The 15622-nt window shown below is 37.2% G+C and overlaps 1 protein-coding gene and 1 non-coding gene across 21 annotated transcripts in view; one reads left to right on the top strand and one right to left on the bottom strand.

The window, feature by feature from the left end:
* Positions 1 to 15622, top strand: part of MLLT10 (MLLT10 histone lysine methyltransferase DOT1L cofactor) — a 245921-nt gene that overhangs the window by 156770 nt on the left and 73529 nt on the right. For 19 of the 20 annotated variants that reach the window (XR_004258396.1, XM_032243907.1, XM_032243917.1 and 16 more), the window contains one exon: positions 11010 to 11265. Coding sequence is in view for 19 of the 20 variants with exons in the window: in XM_032243907.1 (XP_032099798.1) it covers positions 11010 to 11265 (256 nt within the window). In the remaining variant the exon portion in view is untranslated. Of the gene's footprint in view, positions 1 to 9469; positions 9607 to 11009; positions 11266 to 15622 lie in introns of all 20 variants that reach the window. The other variant, XM_032243924.1, reaches the window with a different exon arrangement.
* On the bottom strand, positions 4266 to 4372 carry LOC116527270. The gene has a single exon (XR_004258464.1). It is a non-coding gene; the product is annotated as a U6 spliceosomal RNA (small nuclear RNA).

Below are 15622 nucleotides of genomic sequence, written 5' to 3'. Positions count from 1 at the left end.
TATTAAGTCACTTTATCTCTTTGTTCTTTCCTCAGTTAAGCTTTTATAAAAAGTAAATGTAATTCTGAAGGAAACATACATACAAGATATTCAAAAGTCTAATATATCACAAATACATTATACCCAGTACATTGCACATACTTAAAGTAGAAACATTGATAACGTTTTGACATATGTACACATTAGTGAAACTGTCACCACAATCACAGGTAAGAGTTTCCTTGTGAATTTTTTTAACCTCCTTCTCCCTGCCTTCACTTCCCTCCCCAAGCATCTACTGATCTGCTTTTTGTCACTTTAGTTTGAATCTTCTAGAATGTTAAAAATGGAAACATATAGTATGTATGCTTTTTTGGTCTGGCTTCTTTCAGCATAATTATTTTAAGATTTGTTCTTGTATGTTTTAATAGTTCATTTTTTGGCTAATTACATATACTATAATTTGTTTATCCATTCAACAACCGATGGGCATTCAGGTGATTTTTGGTTTTGTGGTATTACAAAAAAAGCTGCTATTAATATTGTACAAATCTTACAAGATACATGTTTGTTCGTTTCTTCGAGATGGAGTTTCGCTCTGTTGCCAGGCTGGAGTGTAGTGGCGCGATCTCAGCTCACTGCAACCTCCACCTCCTGGGTTCAAGGGATTCTCTTGCCTCAACCCCCTGAGTAGCTGGGGTTACAGACATGCACCACCACACCCAGTTAATTTTGTATTTTTCAGTAGAGCCGGGGTTTCACCATGCTGGCCAGGATAGTCTTGATCTCCTGACCCCGTGATGTGCCACCTTGCCCTCCGAAAGTGCTGGAATTACAGGCATGAGCCACTGCGCCCAGCCCATATGTTTTTATTTCTCTATTTATTTTTTAGATGGAGCCTCGCTCTGTCACCCAGGCTGGAGTGCAGTGGCGTGATACCAGCTCAACTGCAGCCTCTGCCTCCAGGATTCAAGCGATTCTCCTGCCTCAGCCTCCTGAGTGGCTGGAATTACAGGCGCCTACCACTACGCCCAGCTAACTTGTGTATTTTTAGTAGAGAAGAGGTTTTACCATGTTGGCCAGGCTGGTCTCGAACTCCTGACCTCAGGTGATCTACCTGCCTCTTCTTCCCAAAGTGCTAGAATTACAGGCGTGAGCCTACTGTGCCCAGCCATGAATGCTTAATTTTTTAAGACACTGCCAAATGTCAAACTATTATTTTACCAAGTGGTCGTACCATTTTAACATTTCTACTAGCAGTACACCAGAGTTTCTGTTCCTCTACATTCTTGGTACAGTCAGTCTTTTTAATTTTAGCCATTTTAATGGGGATGTTGTGGTAATACTCATCACAGTTTTAATGTACATTATTTCCTTAATGACTAAGTAAGTCGGATGTCTTTTTATGTGCATATTTGTCATTTGTTTGTTTTTGGTGAAGTGTTTATTAAGATCTCCCTACCATCTGCCTTTTTTTATTGGCGTGTTTTCTTGTTACTGACTTTTGTGAGACTTTGTATTCTGGAGGCAGTTCCTTTATCAGATACACATTTGCGGATATTTATCTCACTCTGTGGCTTATATTTTCATTCTTTTAATCTTTTGAAGAGCAGACATTCTTTATGAAATTCGGTTTATGAATTTTTTTTTGTTTTCCCTTACAAGGTTTTAAAATTATAATTCAGGAGAATACAGTCATGCAGCACAGGCTGATTAGCCAAATCTAAAATAAACTGGCTTCTTATCACAACTAACTTGTGAACATCACAGCCCTTCTTCTCTCTAAAATGATGATAAAGAAAAGTTACTGTGGTGAAACAGAAACCTAGATTTGAGGTAAAACGTAAAAAACAAAGGAAAAATAGCAATTCAGTGGTTTGTTGGTAAAAGCAGGAAAGTTGGTGCCCTTCACTGGGCTGTTTTGCCCTTCTTACTCTAGCTTTTATTTATCTATCTATCTATCTATCTATCTATCTATCTATCTATCTAATCTATCTATCTATCTATCTATTTATTTATTTATTTAAAGATGGAGTCTCACCTTGTTGCCAGGGCTGGAGTGCAGTGGCATGATCTCAGCTCACTACAATCTCTGCCTCCTGGGTTCAAGTGATTCTCCTGCCTCAGCCTCTGCAATAGCTTTTATTATAGGTTCACGCTACCATACCTGGCCAATTTTTGTATTTTTAGTAGAGATGAGATTTCACCATGTTGTTCAGGCTGGTCTCAAACTCCTGAGCTCAGGTGATCTACCTACCTCGGCCTTCCGAAGTACTGGGATTACAGGTGAGCCACAATGCCTGGCCTTACTCTTACTCTTTTTTTTTTTCCACCCTCTTTAGTCCATCCATGTTAGACTTCAGTAAGTTTGAACAAATCATCTATTCATTTCTTTGGAGCTTACCACAGTGCTGATTGTTCCTTGTTCGTGTATAGAAACCCTCTTGAAATTTTTGTGTTTATTTTATATCCTGCCACCTTACCTAAACTTTTTTTTTTTGAGACAGTCTTTATCTGTTCCTGGGGCTGGAGTGCAGTGGCTTACTGGAGCCTTGACCAGCCAGGCTCAAGCTATCCTCCTACCTCAGCCTCCTGATTAGCTGGGACTAGAGGCACATACCACTATGCTCAACTAATTTTTTCTTGTAATTTTTTGTAGAGACAAGGGTTTTGCATGTTGCCTAGGCCTGTCTTGAACTCCTGGGCAAACTCCATTTGCCCACCCTTGCCCTCCCAAAGTGCTGGGATTACAGGTATGAGCCACCATGTCTGGCCACTTTAATTTTTATTTCTTTGCTGTTGATTTCTGGTTTTATTTCATCATGGTCTGGGAGAGCAAGGCACCATATGATTTCTATTCTTTAAAATTTGTTAAGGTATGTTTTATGGTCTAGAATGTGGTCCATCTGGTCTTGGTTACTGGTTTGGTTACTGCCATTTATTCAAGGGGAAGTTTTTGGACATTGGGCTTAATTGACTCTTCTTTTTCTACTGTTCTGAAGATTAAGGCTGGGCATGGTGGCTCACACCTGTAATCCCAGTGATTTGGGAGGCTGAGGCGGGTGGATCACTTGAGGTTAGGAGTTCCAGACCAGCCTGGCCGACATGAAGAAATACTTGTCTCTACTAAAAGTACAAAAATTAGCTGGGCATGGTAGCACGGGCCCATAGTCCCAGTGACTCAGGAGGCGGAGGTTGCAGCGACCCAAGATCTCATCGCTGCACTCCAGTGTGGGTGACAGAGTGAGACTCTGTCTCAAAAAAAATAAAAGGCCAGGCACAGTGGATCACCTGAGTTCAGGAATTCAAGACCAGCCTGGCCAACATGGCAAAACCCTGTATCTCTTAAAAATACAAAAATTAGTGGAGTGTAGAGGTGGGCGCCTGTTACTCTGGAGGCTGTGGCAGGAAAATTGCTTGGACCTGGGAGGCGGAGGTTGCATTGGGCCACAATCACGCCATTGCACTCCAGCCTGGGTGACCACAGCAAAACTGTGTCTCAAAAAAACAAAAATAGATTATTATTCTTCATTCTTTCTTTTCTAATATACACAGTCAGTACTATAAATTCCCCTTTAAGTGCTGCTTTCCTAGCATCTCACAAATTTTTATAAGTTGTATTTTTTTTCATTTAGTTCAAAATATTTTAAAATTTCTCTTTATATTTCTTCTTTTACTTATATGTTGTTTGGAAGTGTGTTATTTAATCTCCATATATTTGGAGATTTTATGGCCACCTTTCTGGTATTGACTTCTGACTTTATTTCATTGTGGTCTGAGAGATGAGAGAGCAAGGCACTATATGATAACTATTCTTTAAAATTTGTTAAAGGTGCATTTTATGGCCTAGAATGTGGTCCATCCTGGTTAATGTTCCATGTAAGCTTGAGAATAGAAGAATGTGTCATCTGCTGTTATTGGACAAAGTAGTCTTCGGAGGTCAGTTATATACAGTTGATTGATAGCACTGTTCAGCTCAACTGTGTCCTTAACTGATTTTTTTTCCTGATATATCTGTTAATTTTTTGGCTGCAGTATCTATTAATTTCTGTCAGTTTTTGCTTCATATATTTTGACCTCTTCTGTTAGTCACATAATTAAGGATTGTTATGTCTTTTTGAAGTATTAACACCTTTATCTTATGCAATTACTCTCTTTAGTTCTAGTACATTTCTTTGCTCTGAGTCTGTTCTGTTCATAATTAACATAGTATTTCTGCTTTTTAAAAATTAGTGTTAGTATGGTATATCTTTCTCTGTTTCCTTTATTTTTATTTATTCATTTATTTTTATATGGAACACTTCACAAATTTGCATGTCACCCTTGCACAGGGGCCATGCTAATCTTCTCTGTTTCATTCTAATTTTTGTACATGTGCTGCCAAAGTGAGCACTATTTCCTTTAAACTCTACATGTCTTTATAATTACGGTAGGTTTCTTATAGACAACATGTAGTTGCTGCTTGGTTTTTGATCTGTGACAATCTTTATTTTTTAATTGGGGCATTTAGACCATTGCCATTTAAGGTGTTTATTGATATAATTGGGCTTATATTTACCATATTTATTACTGTTTTTCATTTTTTAATTTTTGTTACTGTTTTTGTCACTCACAGCTTTTGTGGTTTTAATTGAGCGTTTTATATGATTGCATTTCCTTGTCTTTTTTTCTTTTTTTTACCCTTTCATTACAATTTAAGTATTTCATTTTACACTCTTTGATTGCATGTTTTCTGAGGTGAATTCAGATATAATTCTTATACTTGTGCCTGTGTGAGTAAGGTGTTTTTCTCTCTCTTCCTTCATGGATTTTAATCTTTGAGCATAGAGGTATACTCTTCTTTCCCCCTTCTTTTTCACATTTATCTTGCTTGGCGTTCTCTGTTTCTTTGATAGCTAGTTTGCTTACTGCCGTTTATTCCAGGGGAAGTCTTTGGACGTTATTTCAAATATTGCTTCTGCTTCTTTCTTCTCCTCATTGTATTCCCATTTTAACGATGTTATGCCTTTTATATATGGCCCAGCATTCATGGATATTTTGTTTGCTTTTGTTTTCCAGTCTTTTTTCTCTTTCCTTTTCAATTTTGAAAGTTTCTGTTGTCATATCCTCAAGCTTGGAGATTTTTTTCTTAAGCAGTGTCCCAGTCTACTAATGATTCCATCAAAGACATTCTTCATTTCTGTTTGTTTTTGATCTCTCTGGCAGTTCTGATTTGCTTTCATTATGTATATGTTCTTACATGTTGTCTGCCCTTTCCATTAAATCCGTTATATTGATCATAGATTTTAAAAATTCTTGCTCTCATAATTCCAACATTCCTGCCATGTCTGAATTAGTTTCTTAAGATTTTTCACTTTGTTTAAACTGCCTTTTTTGCCTTTTTTGTTGTTTTTGACATGTCCTGGCAAAAGGAACTACAGTATAAATAGGCCTTTAGTAATGTACTAGTGAATTGTGGGGAACAGGAGGCATCCTATACTTCTATAATTAGGTTTCAGTCGTTAGGTGTACCTGTACAACCTGGAATGTGAACTGCATAGGGCCTTCTTAGTTATTTTCTTCTCCTGCAGGTGGGACAGAATGATTAGAGTGGCCTGAGGTTGTATATTTCTCTTCCCTAGGTCAGTTAGGCTCTGACAAAAACCCCTACAGGTTAGAACCTGGTTAATTTCTTCTGAAAGCAGGCCTTGTTAGGAAAAGGAAAGCTCTGGTTATTTCAAAATGGTACCTTTTCCCCCTTTATTGGAGAGATCTCTGGGGGACTCTTTCTCCATTATTCACTCTGAGGGCCTGTTGGATGTCCTGGAGGTAATATTCACAAAAGTATGAGGGTCCCCAAGACTGAGTCCCCCGGGAGGTTTTCTCTTTTAGGCTTGTCCACACTGTGCCTTCAGCAGTGTATCAGTGAAAATAGTTTAGGTTTTCTTTCCCTGCTACTGGTTGCTGCAGAGGTTTCAGCTCCTGGATTTGCTTAGGTAAGTTGTAAGTCTCTCTGTGCACCAATTTATCTTTCCAGTTTTTTGTTTGTTGTTGTTGAGACGGAGTTTCACTCTCCTTGCCCAGGCTGAAGTGCAATGGTGCGATCTTGGCTCACTGTAACCTCCGCCTCCTGGGTTCAAGCAATCTCCTGCCTCAGCCTCCCTAGTAGCTGGGATTACATGCAAGTGCCACCACACCCAACTAATTTTTGTATTTTTAGTAGATCCAGGATTTCACCATGTTAGTCAGGCTGGTCTCAAACTCCTGACCTCAGATGGTCCACCTGCCTCAACCTCCCAAAGTGCTGGGATTACAAGTGTGAGCCCCAATTTTTTGTTTAACATTTTAACCCTTTGACCTCTAAATTCACTGATACAAGAGTTGGTGATTTTCAGTTTGTTGAGCTTTGTATTTGTTATAGGGCAGAGCAGAGACTTCTCTCTGCTCCTTATATGCCCAACGAGAAACCAGATTTCCTGATAAAGGCATTTAATGATACAACTTCCCTCTCAAGTACCGCTTTATGAATTTTGATATGTTTTCATTTTTATTTAGTTCAAAAAACACTTTGTGGTTTTCCTTTTCATTTCTTCTTTGACCTGTGAGTTACTTAAAAATGCATTACATAGTTTGGAATTTTTGGATATTCACATTTTTTTTGTTACTGATTTTTAATTTAATATTTTTGCATTGTATCTTTCTTTTTAAGTTTATTGATACTTTTTTGATGTAGAACATGGATTATCTTGTTAAATATTCTTTGTGTTTTTTAAAAGAATGAGTGTGTCTTGATTTGCAGCTGTGTGGAGTTTTTCAGTAAATGTCCATTAGGTCAAGTTTATTTATATTGTTTAAGTTGTCTTTATCCTTATTCATTTTTTGTCTATTTGTTCTTTCAATTATTGTGAGTCGTGGGTAGTAGGTACAGAAACAATTAGGATTTTTGTGTCTTCTTGATGAGTAAGCCACTGTATTTTGTTAATATTCTTTGTTGTGAAATCTACTGGCTGATATTAATATAGTGAATTTAGCTTTCTTTTGATTAGCTTTAGCTTAATGTTTCTTTACCCATGCTTATACTTTCTTTGTACCTTTATAAAATAGATTTCTTTCTTTCTTTCTTTCTTTTTTTTTTTTGTGATAGAGTCTCGCTCTGTCACCCACGATGGAGTGCAGTGGCATGATCTCAGCTCACAGCAACCTCTGCCCTCCCGGGTTCAAGTGATTCTCCTGCCTAAGACTCCCAAGTAGCTGGGATTACAGGTGTGTGCCATCACGCCTGGCTAAGTTTTGTCTTTTTAGTAGAGATGGGGTTTCACCTCTCAGGCTTGTCCACAATGTGTCGTCAGCAATTTATCGATTAAAATAGTTTAGATTTTCTTGATAAACTATTTTATCTTGAACTCCTAGCCTCAAGTGATCCACCTGTCTCAGCCTCCCAGAGTGCTGGGATTACAGGTATGAGCCACCATGCCCGGACTGAAATTAATCTAACTTAAAATAGATTTCTTTAAGGCAGCATATAGTCAGGTCTTGAGTTTATTCATTGTTGCAATCTTTCCTTAGTAACTGTAGTGTTTAGAGAATTTACATATAATATGATTCTATGTGTGGTTGTATTTTATTATATTATTATTATTTTTGAGACAAGGTCTCACTCTGTCTTCGAGGCTGGAGTGCAGTGGCTCAATCTCAGCTTACGGGAAACTCCACCACTTGGGTTCAAGCGATTCTCTTACTTCAGTCTCCTGAGTAGCTGGGACTACAGGCATGTGCCACCACACCTGGTTTTTAGTGATAAGCAACTTGATACTGAACTGAGTTCATTTACGTTTCTTCATATTTCTTTTTCTTGGGGTTCCTTGAGGTTTTTAAACTGTGAGTTTATTTTCATTAATAATTTTTCCTACTATTTTTTCTTAGTTTTGTGGGGAGTTTTTGTTTGTTTGGTTTGATCCTCCCTTTTTTTTTTTTTTCAGTATTCTAGTAGCATCTAAATTAGGCTAAAGTCATTGTACAGCTCACTGTTTTGTTTTTTTAATGTGTTCATTCTTTAGGTGATTTTTGTTGGGTAGCTTACATGCTGTATTCTCAAGGTTGGCTTGGTAAAAAATTTCTGGTTTTTATGAGTTACTTCAATAGTACATTATTTTGAAATTTTAACTAACACATTATGTTTTCTCATGGTTGAAGGCATAGATAGCTCTTGGCTGTTTTCTTCCTTCTGCCTCCTGGTTACCTATGTAGATGACAGAGCCTGATAGACTAATCTGAAACAACCATACCTTTTGTAAATAATCATAGCTGCTTTTTCTTTGGTTACTTGTTATAGAATCATTATTTAATTTTGAATCTAGTTTTAAATTTTTGTTTGAAGTAAATATTTTTTGTTCCCACTTAATGCTATTGAGTAGGTATGTTGGTGTTGCAGCTTATCTTAAAACTACTAGTTGGCCATGAAATAAAAATGCCATGTATTCTGAATTACCCTTTTAAAAGATTAAGTGGCCTGTAAATCACAATGTAGAACAAAGTATTTATGCAGCACTTCAGAGACTGTTAATACAGCCCAATATCCAGTTTGATCTTCAGTAGAAAAGAACCAAAAAAAAAAAAAAAGTGTGTATTTTTCAGTAGAGCACCAAATGAAGTAGCGTGCATTTTGTGGTCCATTTTGCATCAAAAATAAGTATTTTTAAGTACAGAAATTACACTCAGAGCAGTGAGATGTTCATACTATGAGAGACATGTAGAATACGAAAGTGGGGAAACAAGATTTTGTGAATTTAGTCTTGGGCTTATTCATTGTGTGTTTTTCAGCCATCTCCCGCCCTCCTCTGAGAAAGGTAAAAATCTTTTACCTTTCCCTTCCTCGATTTTGAGTTAATCATTGTTATGTTTGTAATGGAATTCCCTAGTGCCATATTGTCCCAACAGCACATTATGGAACAAGTACTTTTAAAATCACTTTTAAACATGTAATTAAAATAGAGGTTCCTCTTTGAACGAACCCTACATTGCCTTAGTGTCATTATGTATACTTTAAAAATTGTTAACATTTTGTCATCCCATTTCAAATTGAGCCATTGAAAAAAAAAAGTTAACATTTAAAGCTAAAATTTATTCTTTTTCATATTAAGTCTGATTATGTTCTGAATTATAGGTGTGGACATTTAAAAAATGTTCATTTATGGTTTCAGTATGATTTTTTTGTCACTGAATTTGATTGTTTTATTAATTGCTTTCTTTGTAATACTATTTCTCCCAAATGTCATGTTTTCATTCTTTTTATGGACAGATTTTATACTTGAGGGTGTGAGCAAAGATGTTCTGTTAAATAAGTGGGAAAAATGACCGTCTCTAATGTAGATTGTCATGCGGAAGTGAATAGTGTATTTCCATTTGTAGTACTCCATCGAGTTTTCTCTCCATTCTTTATTTGATACATGAACAAAAATACATGAGTAAAGAACACCACTGTGTTTCTTAGATGACTTTTAAACTTCACTAGGTCATGCAAGGATCACATGTGAGAGGAATGGAGAACCTCAGGATCAACTCAAGTAATTGGAAAAAAGTATTTGAAAAATGAGGTGGGGTAGTTTCCAAATTGACCTGCCCAGCATGGAAAAGGTTCATGTTTCTAAAGTAAGCCATGAAGTTTCATCAGCTTAAATGTGATTGGTTTGTAAAATGGGATTTTTTTTTTTTCTTTTAAACTTCCTTTGAAACTTTTGTTCTTGTTTGTGGATTGTAGTTTGTTAGAATAGTGATTATTTTGTTTTTATGGAATATTTCTTCTGTTTCATGATGAATATTCATTATTGGCACTGAGGTGATGGGGGTTGGGGATGGCAACAGGGCGACAGAAAAGCAGCAAGAAAGATTAGATTTTCCAAGCAATGCCTTCTCTGATTCCTCTTTTTGAAACTGATTTTGCTGAAAATGCCAGCCATTTTGAAACTTGATTTTATTGTCATGTTCTTGTTTTTCATATTCATCTGGTTGTTTGTAATCAGTGGCGACTATATGTGGGAAAATTCACGTTTGCATATTTTCAGATTTATTTTTATAGCGGATATTTTAGATAGATACAATAAAAAAGTATTCACTCATCCAACCAAAATGTAGTGCCGATTATGTTGCAGGCACTTACTGAACTTTATGCTGTACATGCCTCAGATTAGTGAATTTAATGATGACATCAAAACCTTTGCCTTTGTGTACTTTATAAACTTTTGATTTCAAAACATGGTGATTAATGTGCATCTGGTATAATATGCTTTCATATAGTCATTTTATTTGCCATTATTTGGGTATACCTTGTACAAAAAGTGATTGCTAAAACTGGAAACTATACAAATCTTCATCTTTTTTTCTTAACATATGCAGATCAAGGGAATGATAGAGAACCACTTTTAGGGGTAGTTTTAAAATCTTACCTTTGCGATATATAACTTTTTCCTCAACGTAACAATTGCAAAAATGATTTCTGTTTCAAAGGCTTTTAATCTTTCTATTTTTTGCAAAGGAGCCTTCATTTGAATTCTTTAAACATTCTTGCTCTGTCCTCTGCTAGCCTTATAAATTCATGGATATGGTGGTCCTCTAATGGATTTGTAGCACCTTAGTTCCCTTATCGTCACCTTCCTATGTTGAACACTAAAGCTGTTTTAATTTCGTGTCTCGGAAGCATAGACATTGTTTACAAAAATGATGTTGCTTGACAAATGAGTATCTTCATTATTGCTGTGTATTGTTTAATAAATGTGTAATACATACTTTTACTAGTTGTTCCAATTTGATCCAGAAATAGCTATCTTTAAATTATCTATACTTGTCTTTTTTTTTTTTTTTTTAAACTTATTATAATAGACTTAAATTGTATTTGCATGATTTTCTTAGGTGGACTGACTTATTTTTAGAACAGAATCTTTACGTTTACTCTGCAAGTTCTTGTTTATTTTTATTAATGTGTCAGCTATTGTTTTCTGTAGCTAAAATGTAATCAATCAACTCTTTTTCCTTCCTTTTTTGAATCAAAATGTTAGACTTATACAAGCACTAGCAACAACTCTATATCTGGATCATTGAAGCGCTTGGAAGATACTACAGCACGATTTACAAATGCAAATTTCCAGGAAGTCTCTGCACACACCTCTAGTGGAAAAGATGTTTCAGAGACTAGAGGGTCAGAGGGCAAAGGGAAGAAATCTTCAGCTCACAGTTCAGGTCAAAGGGGAAGAAAGCCTGGTGGTGGAAGAAATCCAGGAACAACTGTGTCAGCAGCTAGCCCTTTTCCACAAGGTATTAGTGATATTTTAGCTAAAATACTTGTCCTTATGATGGTTCATAGTAGTTTTTCTTTGTAAAATAATTTTTTTAACTTATAACTAATGGATGTTCTAGATTATTATATGATTAGTTTGCTAGAGTAAGATTACTTCAAAGATAGTGTTTCCTCTTAAATTTTTCTGGCACTTTTGCTTTCCTTTTATAATATGATATGTGCTTCCAGAGTTGAATTGCAGTTATAATGTTTAATTAGACTTAGAATAATGCTTAAAATTGGGGAGAAAAATAATAAAAGCTGGAGCTTTGCTTCAGTTCTATAGGACAGTCATTCTTTCTTTTTTTTTTAAAGTCAGAGTCTCACTCTGTTGCCCAGGCTGGAGTGCAGTGGTGCAATCTTGGCTTACTGCAACCTCTGCCTCTCGGGTTCAAGTGATTCTTGTGCCTCAACCTCCTGAGTAGCTGGGATTACAGATGCGTGCCACCATGCCCGGCCAATTTTTGTATTTTTAGTAGAGGCGGGATTTCACCATGTTGGCCAGGCTGGTCTCGAACTCCTGACCCTAGGTGATCCACCCGCTTTGGCCTCTCAAATTGCTGAGAATAGAGGCATGAGCCACTGTGTCTGTCGTCTTTCCTATAAATGTTTTTTGTTCATATTTTTTAAACATTAAAAACAATTAAGTTTGAACAGGCATGGTGGCTCACATGTGTAATCCTAGCAGTTTGTAATGCTGAGGCGGGCAGAACTTTGTGTCCAGCTTGGGCAACATGGTGAGACTCCATCTCTGCAAAAAATTTAAAAATTAGCTGGGTATGGACTGGGCACAGTGGCACATGCTTATAATCCCAGTATTTTATGAAGCCCAGGCAGGTAGATCATCTGTGCTTAGGAGCTGGAGATCACCCTGGGCAACATGGCAAAATCTTGTTTCTATAAAATATACAAAATTAGCCAAGTATGGTGGCATACGCCTGTCATCCCAGCTAGCTACTTGAGAGGCCGAAGCCCAGGAGGTTGAGACTACAGTGAGCTGAGATTGTGCTACTGCACTCCAGCCTGGGTGATAGAGTGAGACCTTGTCTGTTTGGTCACGCAAACAAAATTAGCCAGGCGTGATGGTGTGCACCTGTGGCCCCAGCTCCTCAGGAGGCTCAGGTGGGAGGATTGCTTGACCCAGGGAGGTTGAAGCTGCAGTGAGCCATGATTGTGTCATTGCACTCCAGCCTAGGCAATGGAACAAGAGCTTGCCTCAAAACAAACAAAAAACACCCTAAATAAATAAATACAATCAAGGTTTACATTTTTTAGTAGATAAACAAATACTGGACAATTTTTAGGGAATTTATATAGGTCTCAGTAAATAATAGTTGATTAATAATGAATGAATTGTAAGTTTGAAGTTTAACAGGTTAATAGACTAACCCATTTCTTGGTTTTCAGCGTGTGTGTGTGTGTGTGTATTTTGAGACAGGGTCTTGCTCTGTTGCCTAGACTGCAGGGCAGTCCTGTGATCGTGACTCACTGCAAGGTTGACCTCCTGTGCTCAAGCATTCTTCCTCCTGCTTCAGACCCTCAAGTAGCTTTTGCCTCCACCTTTATCTCCTAAGTAGCCGGGACCACAAGCATGCATCACTATGTCCAGCTCATTTTTAAATTTTTGTAGAGATGGGTTATTGCCTTGTTGCTTAGGCTGGTCTTAAATTCCTGGGCTCAAGTGATCCTCCTGCCTTGGCCTGCCAAAGTTCTGGGATTACAGGTGTGAGCCATCACACTGAGTGAACTACTCTGTAATTTTTAACGTGAACATAAATATTTTGAGAAATAGAAATGTTAAAACTCTTGGAGGAAAATATATTGATAAGATATACAACAAATGCCCTCCTCCCACTCCCCCTTAACCCCTTAGGAGTAAATAAAAAAAGAAAATTATCCTTCTCTTTCCCCACTTTCAAGCTTCTGCTAAGAATATTAGCAGAATTTATCAGGATATAATTTGAATATGTAGGAGATTGCTAAGTCCGCTGACTTAATAATAGCATTTTGAGCTTGAAGATTTTTCAAGTCCAAGATTTGTGTGTGTGTGTGTGTGTGCACTGTGTATAACAAGATTAGATAAGTAGAAATAAAATGCCAAATAATATATAGTATTTTAGTAAAGTTTGTTGTTCTTATATATTTAAAAAATAAATAGCAAAACCTTAATCTTTACTGTAACTTTGATTCATATTTTGAATGTGATATTAACAGTATTTAATGCTTCTATAATTAAGACCTTATTTTCTATTATTAAAATTGCATTTTGGAGTTTATAATTTGTCTGCGAAGTACTACTCCATTTAGAAAAGAAATTTCCCATTTTCTTGAACTTTACAACACTGAAGAATCTTTTTTAGCTCTCTACTGAGACGTGGTAGAGTAGTATGTGTTATGTTTTCATATATGAGGTGATACTCTATAAAAGTCTTAAAAGTTGAAATTTAAAGGTAGGGTACATAAGACAATTAGTTGTAATTTTTTTCATAGCAGGTATGATGTTAATTTTAGAAAATAAATAGTTTTTTCTTTGAGATAGAATCTTGCTCTCTTGCCCACGCTGGAGTGCAGTGGCACAATCTCAGCTCACTGCAACCTCCACCACCTGGGTTCAAGCAGTTCTCCTGCCTCAGCCTCCTGAGTAGCTGGGATTACAGGCATGCACCACCACATGCAACTAATTTTTTTTTTTTTTTTTTTAAGACAGTCTTGCACTGTCGCCCTGTCTGTAGTGCAGTGGTGCAGTCTCAGCTCACTGCAATCTCACTGCCTCTTGAGTTCAAGCAATCTCCTGTCTCAGCCTCCTAAGCAGCTGGGACTGGACTACAGGTGTGTCCCATCACACCCAGCTAATTTTTTATATTTTTAGTAGAGATAGAGTTTTACCATGTTGGCCAGGATGAGCCCCATCTTCTGACCTCGTGATCCGCCTGCCTTGGCCTCCCAAAGTGCTGGGATTACAGGCGTGAGCCACCACGCCCGACCCACACCCAACTAATTTTTGTGGTTTTAGTAGAGATGGGTTTTCACCACGTTAACCAGGCTGGACTCAAACTCCTGACCTCAGGTAATCGCCCACTTTAAAGTCCTGGGATTACAAGTTTGAGCCACTGTGCCTGGGCAAGAAAATATACTTTTAAAGTATTGCATATACTAGGCTGGGTGCAGTGGCTCACGCCTGTAATCTCAGCATTTTGGGAGACTGAGGAGGGCAGATCACCTGAGGTCAGGAGTTTGAGACCAACCTGGCAAACATAGTGAAAACCCATGTCTAGTAAAACCACCAAAATTAGCCAGACATGGTGGTGCGTACCTGTAATTTCAGCTGCTCGGGAGGTTGAGGAAGCAGAACTGCTTGAACCCATAAGGTGGAGGTTGTAGTGAGCCAAGATAGTGCCACTGCCCTCCAGCTTAAGCGATAGTGTAAGACTTGGTCTCAAAAAACAAAACAAAACAAAACAAAACAAAATAGTATTGCATATGCTAAATATTTTCGTGTATCTGCTACACTGTAGTGAGCTTTTAATACCAGCTATAAAAACAAAAATGTGTAGAACAGAGACAGATGGTAACAAATCAGAATGAATAATAAAGAACTTCTATATAGTTGCTAATTACATGGTAAATTGTAGTTATCTTTAAATGATTGATGAAATGTACATGCTTCTTAATACGTATTTTTTTTGTATAGACATAGCTTTAAAATTCCCACACAGACATAAATAATTTTGTAAATTAATAAAACAGTTGTAGTCTTAAAAGCGTTTTGGAACTACTAAATGTTCTTTTTAAATAAGCTGTTTTAGAAAGGGTTAAAATTTAAAAAAAATCAAAACCTTGGGACTTGAGTTAAACATTTTTTTCTTGTATGCAAGGATATAAATCTCTGCAAATATTTAGGTGGGTTTATGTGTGATTACTTGTGAATGTGCTGTGCAATGAAATTTAACACTTAGCTTGAAATTTCCTTTCCACTCCAATAAAACACTTTGGATTTTGTTTCCAAAAAAATTAAAATATGATGTAGGTTGGTTTTATGAAACATAATAGATGTGTAGTCACAACTGATTCTAAACACTTTTTCCTTCATTGGGCAGACACAAGGAGGGTTTGATGGAATGGGATGATAGTGCAAACCTGTTTTATCCCAGGCCATCGTAGTTTTCTACCAGGCAACTAAGAATCTTAAGGCTCTTTTTTTTTTTTTTTTTTTTTAGATGCAGTTTCGCTCTCGTTACCCAGGCTGGAGTGCAATGGCACGATCTCGGCTCACCGCAGCCTCCGCCTTCTGGGTTCAGGCAATTCTCCTGCCTCAGCCTCCTGAGTAGCTGGGAT

This window comes from Sapajus apella, unplaced genomic scaffold, assembly GCF_009761245.1.
Source record: "Sapajus apella isolate SASKATOON/1434 unplaced genomic scaffold, GSC_monkey_1.0 scaffold53, whole genome shotgun sequence".
Taxonomy (NCBI): Eukaryota; Metazoa; Chordata; class Mammalia; order Primates; family Cebidae; genus Sapajus; species Sapajus apella.
Note: the sequence above shows the minus strand (reverse complement) of the source record. Positions and strands in the feature narration are given on the sequence as shown.